A 14,536-nucleotide genomic window follows, 5' to 3' on the forward strand; every position below is an offset into this window, starting at 1 on the left:
TTATGGATGTTTGAGCTACTGGATACCTGAATTTCCCTGAGGGGATACATAAAATATTGATGGATTGATTGATTGATTACCTTTTAGCCTCAGCATTTATATATATATATATATATATATATATATATATATATATATATATATGTCCTTATATATATTCATTCATTTTCTTATTCGTCAGCCAGGTAGCTGAGCGGATCAGGAGCTAGCCTGCCAATGTGTGGTAGGTTCAAATCATGGTCATACTGCCTGTCTGTGTCCTTGGACATGAACATTAAATTTGTATTCTCTCTGTCCACCCAGTTGTAAATGGGTAGCAGCCTTGGCTGTGGAATTATTCGCACTGGTGTCCCACGCAGGGGGAGTCATAGACTCTCATCCACTTCATCCTATGGAATCCAGAGATAAACACTGGCACCCCAGGTCCTATATAGGACTTACAGCAATGTTCAGAATAATAGTAGTGCTATGTGACTAAAAAGATTAATCCAGGTTTTGAGTATATTTCTTATTGTTACGTGGGAAACAAGGTACCAGTAGATTCAGCAGATTCTCACAAAGACCAAGCATTCATGATATGCACACTCTTAAGGCTATGAAATTGGGCTATTAGTAATAAAAAAGTAGAAAAGGGGGTGTTCACAATAATAGTAGCATCTGCTGTTGACGCTACAAACTCAAAACTGTTATGTTCAAACTGCTTTTTTAGCAATCCTGTGAATCACTAAACTAGTATTTAGTTGTATAACCATAGTTTTTCATGATTTCTTCACATCTGCGAGGCATTAATTTTGTTGGTTTGGAACCAAGATTTTGCTCATTTACTAGTGTGCTTGGAGTCATTGTCTTGTTGAAACACCCATTTCAAGGGCATATCCTCTTCAGCATAAGGCAACATGACCTCTTCAAGTATTTTGACATATCCAAACTGATCCATGATACCTGGTATGCTATATATAGACCCAACACCATAGTAGGAGAAACATGCCCATATCATGATGCTTGCACCACCATGCATCACTGTCTTCACTGTGAACTGTGGCTTGAATTCAGAGTTTGGGGGTCGTCTCACAAACTGTCTGCGGCCCTTGGACACAAAAAGAACAATTTTACTCTCATCAGTCCACAAATATTCCTCCATTTCTCTTTAGGCCAGTTGATGTGTTCTTTGTCAAATTGTAAGCTCTTCTGCACGTCTTTTATTTAACAGAGGGACTTTGCAGGGGATTCTTGCAAATAAATTAGCTTCACACAGGCATCTTCTAACTGTCACAGCAGTTACAGGTAACTCCAGACTGTCTTTGATAATCCTGATCAATGGGTGAGCCTTTGCCATTCTGGTTATTCTTCTATCCATTTTGATGTTTGTTTTCCATTTTCTTCCACACGTCTCTGTTTTTTTTTTTTTTTTTTTCCATTTTAAAGCATTGGAGATCATTGTAGATGAACAGCCTAAAATTTATTGTGCCTGCGTATAAGTTTTCCCCTCTCCAATCAACTTTTTAATCAAACTACGCCGTTCTTCTGAACGTCTTGAACGTCCCATTTTCCTCAGGCTTTCAAAGAGAAAAGCATGTTCAACAAGTGCTGGCTTCATCTTTACATAGGGGACACCTGATTCACACCGGTTTGTTCCACAAAATTGATGAACTCACTGACTGAATGCCGCACTACTGTTATTGTGAACACCCCCTTTTCTACTTTTTTTTTACTAATAGCCCAATTTCATAGCCTTAAGAGTGTGCATATCATGAATGCTTGGTCTTGTTGGATTTGTGAGAATCTACTAAATCTACTGGTACCTTGTTTCCCATGTAACAATAACAAATATACTCAAAACCTGGATTAATGTTTTTAGTCACATAGCACTACTATTATTCTGAACACTACTGTACGTTCTCTGAATTTCATCTTTTTGTGAAGAAAAGCAAGGCAAATTAGGAATGGATTTGATGCTGCCACTGATAAGGACATGAGCAGACTGCAGCATATCATTCAGGCAGTAGAGAAGGTGATAACGCCAAGCTGCCATCCCTACAGGACCTATACACCTCCAGAGCCCTGAGGCGAGCAATGAAGATCATGGCCGATCCCTCTCACCCAGGACACAAACTTTTTGTCACCCTCCCCTCTAGTATACGACTGAGGTCCATCAGGATTAAAACCTCAAGACACAAAAACAGCTTCGTTCTGTCTGCAGCTAGACTAAAAAATAATACCAGAGACCCCCATTCACCCTGCCCCCCACACCCACACTCCCACAAAGGACAGACTGATCATCCCTGCACTGAAAGGTACTGTACATCTGCATGCCTTTGCACAGCTCCATTTCACTATGTTATATTTATGACAGTGAACATAGTTTTGGCCTGTCTTTTTGACTCCTTTACTTCTCACCGAAGTATTTTTTCCCCTTTTCTTTTTATTATTGTTTATGCACCAATGACACCAGATCAAATTCCTTGTATGTGAAAACTTACTTGGCAATAAATTTGATTCCGATGCATCTGATTTGATAGTAAGACGTCCACCCAGATGTCATCTGCCTACCTTTTCTGCTGGTTTTTCCAGCTCTGTTTAGGTAACAAGAAGTCCTTTTCACAAACATGCGGTGAGCATATCACGAGTACCTTATTGCAGGGCATAGTGTCTTGGCTTTCACTCCAAGAATGTCCAACACAACACAACATGTTTTAAGAGAGACTGGCAGTGATTTATTTTGCCTACACTGACATCACATACCCAGAATTTTGTGCACATATTGAATATTGCAAACAGTGGCAACAGCTGGATCTTTCTTGGAAATGCTTTGCTCACTGAAAAGGGAACCTTGATGTCAAAATTTACGGTCTACTTCAGCAGTGCAGAGGAGGTGAGTGCTGGCCACATTATTTATGGAGTCACTGGATAAATTTCAGGGAAGTAGTAATACTAGAACTTGAATGGTTGTAGTTTGATGTCCATTTTGGGTTCACTCGGTCAAGTGTGATCTACATATTTACTGCTGAGAACTAATTTACTCATATATTGACTCATGTCTCAATATTTGTCCACTTGTCTGACACAACTAGAAACGTTGTGTCCGTTGTGTGCCCAGACTAATACTTTATTGAACTTACAGTGCTCTGACATTATGATTAAACCACTGCATGCACTGATGTGATCTAATCCGATCGGAATTGGCCCAATAAAGGCAATTTTTGATGGATGGATTTTCACTATATCGGTGCGCGTTTCCTCTTGTTTTGTTTCGTATGCATTAAAGATGTGGAGATTAGTCGATACGAATCAGCATCTAGATACAAACATGCGCAATGCGAGTGTATGGATTCATTCAGTGCATCAATTCAATTGATGGGTGAAATCGCGATGGATTGGTCGCTGCGTGCTTGCAACATTTTTTTTACGAGGCACATTGAATGAACCATCACTGCTTTGACGGAAGCCTGAAAGCACATTTCTACTGCAACAAATCTATTTAAAAATGGAGACCTGCAATAACGGCACAAGCAGTTGCAGGAGATTTTTGATGCACCCAAAACATTTAAATCAGGCATTTGGAGATATGTTGGCTTTTTTTTTTTAAAAGATGGGAAACTTGACAAGACGCAAGTCATTTGGAAAGAATGCTGTGGCTGCCACTGCACCCCCTTAACTTGGCAAAATTGATAAGAAAGTATCTCAAATTACATTTGCCAATGAGTGACTCACTTTAAGTCACTCATTGAGAGTGATGTTTTACTGTTTACGTTCTGACAGTGTGATCAAACAGGTTCCAAATATGAGGGAACCGATTCCTGTTCCTTAATGTTGAATCTGGTAAATTTGCTGCTTATAAGGAGTAAAACAAATCCTTTGCCTCTAGTAGAATCAGAAGAAGAAGAAGAATACCATAGTACCATACTGAATTGCAGTTTCGTATTATGCGCCACGAGGCGGGGCATATAGCATCCGGGTTGTCCGTCCGTCCTTCCGTCAGTTCATCTGTCCATCCGCCCATTCACAATTCGTTCATCGCAACGTCGCTCGGCACCTATTGCTCGCAGAAACTTAATATTTGGTGGGTACATGCCTTGGAGGAGTACTTCGCATGGGTTCAAAGGCCGAGTGGTTCAAGGTCACCAGTGGTTGCATTTGTTTTGAAGGCTGGCAACTGTGACCAACTTTTTATGGTCACTGTTTGTCACATCCTCTAAATAAATATTATGTCAGTCTCCAATTTTTTCATTGTATATCCCAGTTTACATCAAACACATAAGGCTTCAACCAAATACCCACCCCATACAAGTACATATTATTGCACTTTGCATGGAAAATAATACTGCGCGCGGAGCATTTTGTGATGAATGTCTCTAGTTTTCTATTTAAATTTTTGGTATTATTTCTTTGCATCATGTTGAATCGCATAGTATCACACCAAATCGCATAGTATCACACCAAATCGCATTGTATCACATTGTGGGAAATTGAATCACCATCAAATACATAGCAAATCACATTGAATTGGGAACAGGAGTGAATCGTATCGCATTGTATCGTCATGTATCGCTATATGTATCGTATCGTGATGCGTAGCGAATCATTGTCAATGATGAGATTTACATGCCAAGTATGCATGGTGTTGGTGTCGTGAGCAGCCAGTCAGTGTTGCTACTGAGTTCAAGACAGAGCCACTGCGAATACACACTTTTTCTTTAAAATATGCAACAAGTCTATTTTATTCACACAGATCATCAACAGTGCACATCAGTGTCATTCTGTCTCATAGCGAGGTGCCTAAGCAGCAGAAACAGTCAGTGTGCCCTCAGTATAAATCTGAGCGCTCGGGCAGCCCTACCGTTACCAACTGCAGTCGCTTCATGCTCTAGGCACTTTATGGTGCTTTCAGGTGCACCTGGTAAACACTGCCACTTGTACTACATAGAATAGCCATAGCCATAGTATAGGAATGCTTCTTTTTTCTTATTTTCCTTTGTAGAAATATACTCTTCCTTCATCAAAATTCTTTCACTACAACATTTTAATAATCAATAATGCTAAAATCAAAAACATTCAGTTGTATACAGGTAGATTTAAAAATTCTGTTTACATAAATAAATAAATTTGTTATCAGACCTGATTTTTTTTTTTTCCAGAGTGTTTCCCATTTTTTTCTGATGGCTTTACATTACTTTTTTCTACAACCCCAATTCCAATGAAGTTGGGGCCTTGTGTAAAATGTAAATAAAAACAGAATACAATGATTTGCAAATCCTGTTCAAACTATATTCAATTGAATACACCACAAAGACACAATATTTAATGTTCAAACTGAAAGACTTTGTTTTTGTGCAAATATTTGCTCATTTTGAAATGGATGCCTGCAACACATTTCAAAAAAGCTGGGACAGTTGTATGTTTACCACTGTGTTACATCACCTTTCCTTCTAACAACACTCAATAAGTGTTTGGGAACTGAGGACACTAATTGTTGAAGCTTTTTAGATGGAATTCTTTCCCATTCTTGCTTGATGTACGACTTCAGTTGTTCAAAAGTCCGTTGTCGTATTTTGCGATTCATAATGCGCCACAGATTTTCAATGGGTGACAGGTCTGGACTGCAGGCAGCCCAGTCTAGTACCCACACTCTTTTACTACGAAGCCACGCTGTTGTAACATGTGCAGAATGTGGCTTGGCATTGTCTTGCTGGAATAATCAGGGACGTCCCTGAAAAAGACATTGCTTGGATAGCAGCATGTGTTGTTCCAAACCCTGGATGTACCTTTCAGCATGGATGGTGCCATCACAGATGTGTAAGTTGTCCATGCCATGGGCACTAACACACCCCCATACCATCACAGATGCTGGCTTTTGAACTTTTGCGCTGGTAACAATCTGGATGGTCTTTTTTCTCTTTTGTCTGGAGGACATAACGTCCATAATTTCCAAAAACAATTTGAACTGTGGACTCATCAGACCACAGCACATTTTTCCACTTTGAGTCTGTCCATTTCAAATGAGCTCGGGCCCAGAGAAGGCAGCAGCATTTCTTGATGTTGTTGATGGCTTTCGCTTTGCATGGTAGAGTTTTAACTTACACTTGTAGATGTAGCGACGAACTGTGTTAACTGACAATGGTTTTCTGAAGTGTTCCTGAGCCCACGTAAGATCCTTTACACAATGATGTTGGGTTTTAATGCAGTGCAGCCTGAGGGATCGAAGGTCACAGGCATTCAATGTTGGGTTTCAGCCTTGCCACTTGTGTGTAGAAAGTTCTCCATATTCTCTGAATCTTCTGATTATATTTTGGTCTGTGGATGATGGAATCCCTAAATTCCTTGCAAGTGAACGTTGAGAAACATTGTTCTTAAACTGCTGGACTATTTTTTCATGCAGTTGTTCACAAAGTGGTGAACCTCGCCCCATCTTTGCTTGTGAATGTCTGAGCCCTTTGGGATGCTTCTTTTATACCCAATCATGACACTCACCTGTTTCCAGTTAGGCGTTCTTTGAGCATTCATCAACTTTTCCAGTCTTTTATTGCCCCGTCCCAACTTTTTTGAAAGGTGTTGCAGGCATCCATTTCAAAATGAGCAAAAATTTGCACAAAAACAAAAAAGTCTATCAGTTTGAACATTAAATATCTTGTCTTTGTGGTATATTCAGTTGAATATAGGTTGAAAAGGATTTGCAAATCATTGTATTCTGTTTTATTTACATTTTACACAACATCACAACTTCATTGGAATTGGGGTTGTAATAGCTAATAGGACCCCTTTAAAGATCTGTAATATAATCTATGATTTCTTCACTCACCGGGTATCTTGTCCTTTGACTTGATGTTGCCCTCACATTTCCGCTTGGCTTTGAACACCAGACCGATTTGTTCCTCTTTTGTGAGCACATCATCTGCACAAACCTGTGTGGGAGGACAGTGGTGTGACATTAATGACAGGATACATTCAGCTGTTATTAAATCAGGTTTGACAAACACAAAATTCTGTAAACCTCAAATCCACACTTACAAAGCCCATCACACCCAGAAGAGTCCTGGTTAGAGTGCAAACCTCTGCCAAGGCTCCATACGCTCAAAATGCTTTCTATAAAAATGTCATATATATGGCCGGATCCAACCCGAAATAGTGTCTTTTCCAGGCCACAGCATTTTTTTTTACTCCTTTCCATTGAGAATATCATTCGAATCTCAAGAAAACATTCAGGTTTTGATTGGGTAATATTCAAAAATTTACAATCCGCTAAACATTTGTGGAATTCCCGGTCATAATATTGTGGACAGGCCTTGGAACTCAAAGTTATCATTAAACGATCAGTTATGCATCGAGAAGCTCGGATTAGATTGTTCCTGGAGGGCACCAAAGTGTTCTTGAGTCAAGTCATAATTTTCCCCACATCTTAACTGACAAAAAGGACAAAAAATAAAAACACAATTTGTCCTCGACTAAACAGGACTAGTTTCCCTTGTTGGTTATCCTTCCAGTGTGGAATCCTGTGGTCATACCCATTAAGTGTTCACTAATCAGATGTGACAACATTATAGCACAGACACAAAAAACCATTTTATAACCAACCTATTTGATTTTTTAGACATTTCCTCAGTTTTAAACAGTCTGTGTGCCGTGTCACTGTCGTTCAGGTGTGGTTTTTCCTTAGGAGACATTTTCCACTCTTGTAGGTCACTGCAGGCTTCCTGTTTGAACCTCAGATCACTTTATGGTCATAACAAACGTCACTATTTCGAAAATTGCCATGTTGATGTTTAACAGAGTGAGACACAAGCTAATGATCCTGATCCAGATCCTGACCTTGCAATAGACAAACATTAATGTAAATGTGTTATGATCACTATACAGAGAGGTTGAAGGCTAACAAATCAAATGCAGATCTTAACTGAAGGTCTTACCATAGTGAGTTTTTACAGTCAGACCCATAAGTATTTGGACAGTAACATAATAATTTTAATTTCACTATAGTGGAATTGAAATGAAACAATCCAGATGTGCGTGTAGGACAGATTTTCAGCTTTAATTCAAGGGGCATAACAAAAATAAATACATTTAGATTCATCATTTATGAATTACAGCCATATTCAGAACTCGTAAGTAATTGGACAAACTTATTACTTTTTCAAACAAATCATCAGTTTTACAGCCAGTTTTCTTTAGACAAGTCGGAGGATGGATGGATGAACATTTCCAAGTCATTGAATATGTCTTGGACTTTATTTACAATCATTAAGAAATACAAACAGTATAGTATTGTATGATAAATAAGGTGGATCTGATAAAAAAAAAAAAAGGTAGCAGCATCTCGGTACTGCTGCTTTACTGACCAACAGCATTTTCCTCATTCACTTGTACTGCAAAAATACTGTTTCTGTACAATGCAATACTGGCTGAGGTACTGTGTGTGTGTCTGTGTGGGGTTACTGCATATGGTACGATCACTATAGTAAGAAAAACACATGATCTTTCGGTATATAATTTGCATGACCTCCCAAAATAGTCAAAAAATATATAAATATTTAAAAAATATATAAAAATAATATATAATATATATATATAATATAAAATAAAAAAAATAAAATATATAAATAAAATAATGCAGTCTTGTCTTTGTCATCACTTTTACAAAAGATATAAGAGCAATAATTTATTTTCCAAGCTATCCAAACTGCAACTAAACACATAACGCTGTTGTATTTGTTCAGTTTCTGAACTTCAATGAAAAAAAATGTAAATGAAATAAAACTAACACTCAAAATTGCTTACTACAGTGATCGAAACCTTTAGCATTTTTATGCCCTTAGTGGTTTCTGTTAAAACCATTAAAAAACAGCATTTTTAAAGTTGTGCAAAAATGGAGATGTGAATACATTGTCTATGATCTTAAAATGAAAATGTAAATATCAAACCTTTGTGGGTTTGCTCCACGCAAAACCATAATACCTCAGTCCATCAATATTTTCACTACCCTGAAATAAGGATGTCCAGTTTGAGCTGAATGAGGTTACAGAATGAAGATGTTTAAGGCTTTGCTCAGCAAACAACCACAGATGGAACAACATTTAACCGCAGCTGAACAAGGATAGATACGACCTGTTTACTGTACTAACTATGCTAATATAGAATATTCCACTGAGACATTAAGGCTATTTTCATCCCCCTAACTGACTGGTGTTACTTCAGGTGAAAGCTTAACCAATAAAAACGGAGGAACGCTCAATCCGGATGCAAAATATTCTGACAGGAAACTGTGGAGTTTGACGTTCTTGAGTCAATATACAAAAATCAATTATTTCAACATTAAATGAACGCAAGGCTCAGACACTTTTCTCCAAACTGGAGGAATTTCTCCCCCGTCTGCAGACTCCTCCTTCATGCGACAGAGAAGAAATGTATCATTTACCATTTGAAAGCGTGAATCCTGGGTAAAAAGTGCGCTCCGTGATTATTTCTGAAAACTACTCCTCCTCCGCTGGCTGGAGTCCAAACCTCTAAAGTAAACACGTCGCTCACAGGCAGGAATATGGACATTCTTATTTACTGCATTTCGTCCCAAAACACAGTATTCTTTTTGTTAAATACATTTGACCGCTTGCCAGTATGAAAATGAGAAAACTGCACGCTGTATAAACGTGTGTTTTCATCACTGGTTGCTAGAATACAAACTGGAATGAGCCACAGGTTTCTATTTGTTGTCACAAACTGCGGCTTGACGGCTTAAACTGAAATCCTCTGCAAGGTTATAAAAGCAGCACTGAGTGTAACTGTATTTAGACGACTGCGTCGAGACGCCACTGATCCACGCGCGTGACGTGCCGCTAGTTTTAAAGCAAGAGGCTGCAATGCATATTCAGTTGTCAAGGTTGAACTCCTAAGTACTTAAGTGTTAAATTTGTTACATTTTGAAGGGGAAATCAAAAAACGGGCACAAGTTTAAGAAGCTTACCAAGAGGCATGATTGTTGATGGAATTTTTGCCAAAAAAAATGTGGTTGACCAATTTCATTTCCTGCAATGTCTTCCATTCATTTAGCGTCAAATGGTAGGAAGGTAGTTTTTTTCACTTTACAGCACAAAAGTAAAAAAAAAAAAAAAAGTCAACAACACCTCATTGTTTCAGTGAAAGCTAAAGATTCATGGCGTCATAAGTCAGTCATCTGTCATGCTCGCTGGACGTCTGATGTTCCTCTGTATTGTTAAAAATGTTTTTGTTAGTATGATCTAAGCTGTGAGTCACCCCTTTGTGTCTGGTCTGCTTGAGGTTTCTTCCTAAATATCATCAGAGGGAGTTTTTCATTACCACTGTCGCCTGTGTGTTTGCTCTGTGGGTTGGTAAGGTTAGACCTTACTTGTGTGAAGTGCCTTGAAGCAGCTTTGCTGTGATTTGGTGCTATATAAGTACATAAAATTACATGCTCTCGTAACACTGTGTAGTATATAAATCCGTTTTCTGAACCTACTTATTTCAGTTCAGGGTCAAGGTTAAAGTGGAGTAAAATGATCAGAATTTAAAATTTCACTAAAACTAAATGTGTAGAATATCATAAATGTATGACATGTTTGGCCAATAATACGAAAAAGGACACAAATAAAGAGTTCTGTTAGTGAGCGTTCACATAGGGATCTGTGCAATATCCACTTTTAAAAATACTTCTCGTTTTTATATGCAATCTCTTTTTGCTACTATATTCTTATAATTTGTAAAAAGGACGTCAAGAAAAAAAATTCAGTTACAGCTTTGTTGATTTTTTTTTTTTACAAACTCTTGCCATACTTTTGCCAAATGTCTGTGTGATGTAACAGTTTCTTATGACATTGCAAACAAAACTATTGTGTTATCCGTGAAAACTATTGTCACACAAATATTTGGGAACACTTTATAATAACTACACACTATTTGTTAAACATTTGTAATCCATTAGTTAATGGTTTGTTAATAATTTGTAAACAATTGTTCATGCATGAATTCTCATTGGTACATCATTTGAAAACACATAAATGTTTTGTTCCTGTTGAATAAGCACATTTATTAAGTTGATTCATAAACCAGATATTAATTATTTTTAAGCATTTATGAAATATTAGTTAATGCTTTGATCATCATTTGTAAACTGTTGTTCATTCATTAATTCTTATGAGTAAGTTGTTTAAAAACACAATTAAATGTTTTGTTCCTGGTAAATATGTTGTCCTAAAACATGTTTATTAACTGAAATTTCATACTTAATAAATGATGTATTAACCATTGCTAAATGCAGCAATTTTTCAGTTATACACTTTAGGCGAACTTATTCAGTAAGAACAAAACATCTATAAATGTGTTTGACTTACTGATAAGAATGAATGTAAATGAACAGTTGTTTTAAAATGATGAGCAAATCATTTACTAGTGGCTTACAAATAAAAATGCTTTGTAGTATGTACTCGTAGTTATTATAAGACGCTCCCAAATTCAAATGCAAAACTCTTGTATCATCTGTGAAAAATATTGCGTCACAAAAATATTTTGCATTGTCTCACTAAATTATTACATTATCTTGCAAGGTTATGTAAAACGTTTTTATACAATCTTGCAATAATTTTGAAAAATCTTTTCTCGATGCAGTAGTTTACTATGAGGATGCAAACACAAAACTATTGTGTTACCTGTGAAAAGTATTGCACTGCACAAACATTTTGCATTATCTTGAAAAATTGATGTATGATTTTGCAAGATAATGCAAAAAAAAAAAAAAAAAAAATTGGATTGGAAGAGAATGGAGGGGGTCTTTTGATCTAGGCAGCTGAGATCCAAACCAGTTGAAGCTTTTGGAACAGTTTTGGGGAAAAGACCAGAGAGAAGAGAATCATGGTCAACAATATGAAATGTAAGAAGAACATAGAACTGTTGGACGTGAGAGATGGATGAAAACAACTGATGATATGTTGGTGGAAATATGTAATGATGTTATTCCTTTAAAGGTAATGGACCATCAAGAACAACAGTCTTAACCTGAGGGGATGGAAGAACTGTGGAATTGTTAAAAATCAAAGTCTCTGATTTGGTAAGAGAGGATTCATGGCAACTGAGTAAGAAAATCATACCCCTGTCGCACACAGGTATAAAAACGATAAATAGTCCATAGCTGGCATATTTATGGTGAAACACACATTGATAGTATTCTAATGCCAATGCATGCTGAGATGTTTGTGTGTCACCATGCTAAGTCATGTTTAATCTGTGGCAAAGGGTATGTGAAGAGAAACACTCTCCTATTTGTAAGGAGAGGACTTTGATCAGAGTATTCCATAGCCATGCTTTTAAATGCATCAATACTGTCAAAAGTTTCCACTTGGACCAAATTCGGTACAGATTCAGCTGTTTAAACGTGTTGAAATCTTTGCAGAGGCGCCACAAATTCAATCAACTTCTGCATATAAATGATTTGCAGGAATTCCATTGAATCGGTGCTGGTATGACCGAGCTCTGACCCACCTGTTTTATCAAGTAGGGGGCGCGGCTAATCATTAACAAATGAGTGTTGCTGAACTTGGGAACCAGTCCAAAGTCTCTGATAGTGGCTGAGCAACTAATGCACAATTATGCTTCTTCAACAGATTCAAAGTGTTTTACAATGATGCTTCACATTCACACACATGGATGTCAGCAAGCTGCATACTTCAAACTCAAGCACACACCAGGCGCAACACGGGGATTAAGGATCTTTCCCAAAGGACCTTTGACATTTTCTTGTCTGAAGATTATGTGGTTTCAAGGCAGCTACATTAACCTTTATTTGAAATGAATAAAGTTAATGACTGATGGTGGATTTAATTACACGCTTGTGAATCAAACACAGCGCCAAAGTCTTCCCTGTATTCCAAGTAACACCTTACTGGTAAGTTCTCCTTGTAGTTAATTCTGGTTCGGGATGATTCAGTCCCAGCTGACTGTTAGTCAGTGGAAATGTCTGCTCTTATTTTGGTCTGAATTTAAGCAGGGGAGAAAAAAGGGGTTATTTGAAGCCATTTATTTCTGTTGATCAGAGCCGGCTCGAGCCATTTTGGTGCTCTAAGAGAGATTATGGTTTGCCTCCCCACCCCTCTGTGCGCACACACACACACACACACACCACCTTATGCATTAATGAACAACAGCCATGTGACAGACCTTTAATGTTTAATTGTTGGACAAACATACCAACACACAAACACACACAAAAACAACAAATAAAAAGAATATAAATAAAAAAACAAAGAGTTCCTGTTCAGATTTTGTGAAAATATTTTAGAAAGTCCTGACAGCTCCCACACTATGAATAATAAAAATGTACTACATTCAAACATTACAAAACAAGGCCATATAATATAAAAATGGAATGCAACAGTTGTAGTGCAGGTCCTTTTTTTAAACAACATAAATGCAAATGGTGCTATGCTTAGTTAATACTTTGTACTTGTAATTTGGTAACAATGAGCCGTATAGAAGGAAAATGTGCAAACAAGACAACAAAAAACTATAATATAGCACTAAAATCTTATCCAAATTCAGTCCACCTCAACTGTCTGTCTGTCTGTCTGTCTGTCTGTGCAGTTCCACTATGAATAGTGCCGTCATTTGAAATCTCTCAATTTGAGGAGTATTTCCCCTCTATAGGTATCTTTAATTTATAGTCACACTCACTCATTTTCAATTGCTTCGGGTCGCGGGTAATTTACACTCATTTTCATAATAATTCACGACATAATTATGGTATTTAGCATATGAAACTCCTGGGTTTTTTGCAAAGTTACTTTATTCTTATGTATTACAAATAGTAACCCGATGATGATGATGGTGATAATAATCTATGTAGTAATAGCCACGTGACCTCTGTGTGCATGCGTGGTGATTCAGTGGTGATAATAAACACTACTCAATCTAGAGCCCATGGATCCCCACGGACAACGTGTTAGTAATAATAATAAATTATTGAATCATGAAATTATGTCCAAACAACACCTTGTGTGTGCACGTTACATATCTTATTTTTTAAAAGTATTAGAATCTGATTATGGTCGTAATTATTATTCATTATGTGCAAAAAAATCTTTAAAAATGACTACACAAGTGTACCTTTAAGTGGTTTGGAGTGGGGGTTGAAGTTTGTTGTGCTATGATTTGCACATTAGAGAGGATGGGGGGTGTCACACTTAGAAACAGTCTAAGTGCAAATGATTAATTGCCTACATATACACAGGTAAACAAATGCTTTTATTAACCTGTTATGAAAGTCTTTATAAACATGGACGTAGATGGTTTTTTAAAACATATTTTTAACAGGGAGGGGGGTATGGGGTGGGGGAGGCCCACTAGTTGTTAGAAGTGACCAGCAGGAGTGCTGTAGAAATGGTGAACAAACACTGCTTTGATCTGAATTTAGACATACTCTTACGCGTGCCACCACTAGCTTAGCCTATGGCAAGCTAAAAGTGGATGCTCTCGTTTTGGCTGAACAACTATGCAGTTTCTGGATATACTGTGTTAGTACGCGCCCGTGGCCGAAGTGCTTGAT

At 37.5% G+C, this 14,536-nt stretch overlaps 1 protein-coding gene across 1 annotated transcript in view; it reads right to left on the reverse strand.

The window, feature by feature from the left end:
• Positions 1-14,536, reverse strand: part of pth1r (parathyroid hormone 1 receptor) — a 95,689-nt gene that overhangs the window by 49,120 nt on the left and 32,033 nt on the right. Inside the window, exon 2 of the mRNA XM_034183649.1 lies at positions 6,797-6,899. Coding sequence (XP_034039540.1) covers positions 6,797-6,899 — 103 coding nt within the window. The remainder of the gene's footprint in view (positions 1-6,796; positions 6,900-14,536) is intronic.

Source organism: Thalassophryne amazonica, chromosome 12, assembly GCF_902500255.1.
Source record: "Thalassophryne amazonica chromosome 12, fThaAma1.1, whole genome shotgun sequence".
NCBI classification, from domain to species: Eukaryota; Metazoa; Chordata; class Actinopteri; order Batrachoidiformes; family Batrachoididae; genus Thalassophryne; species Thalassophryne amazonica.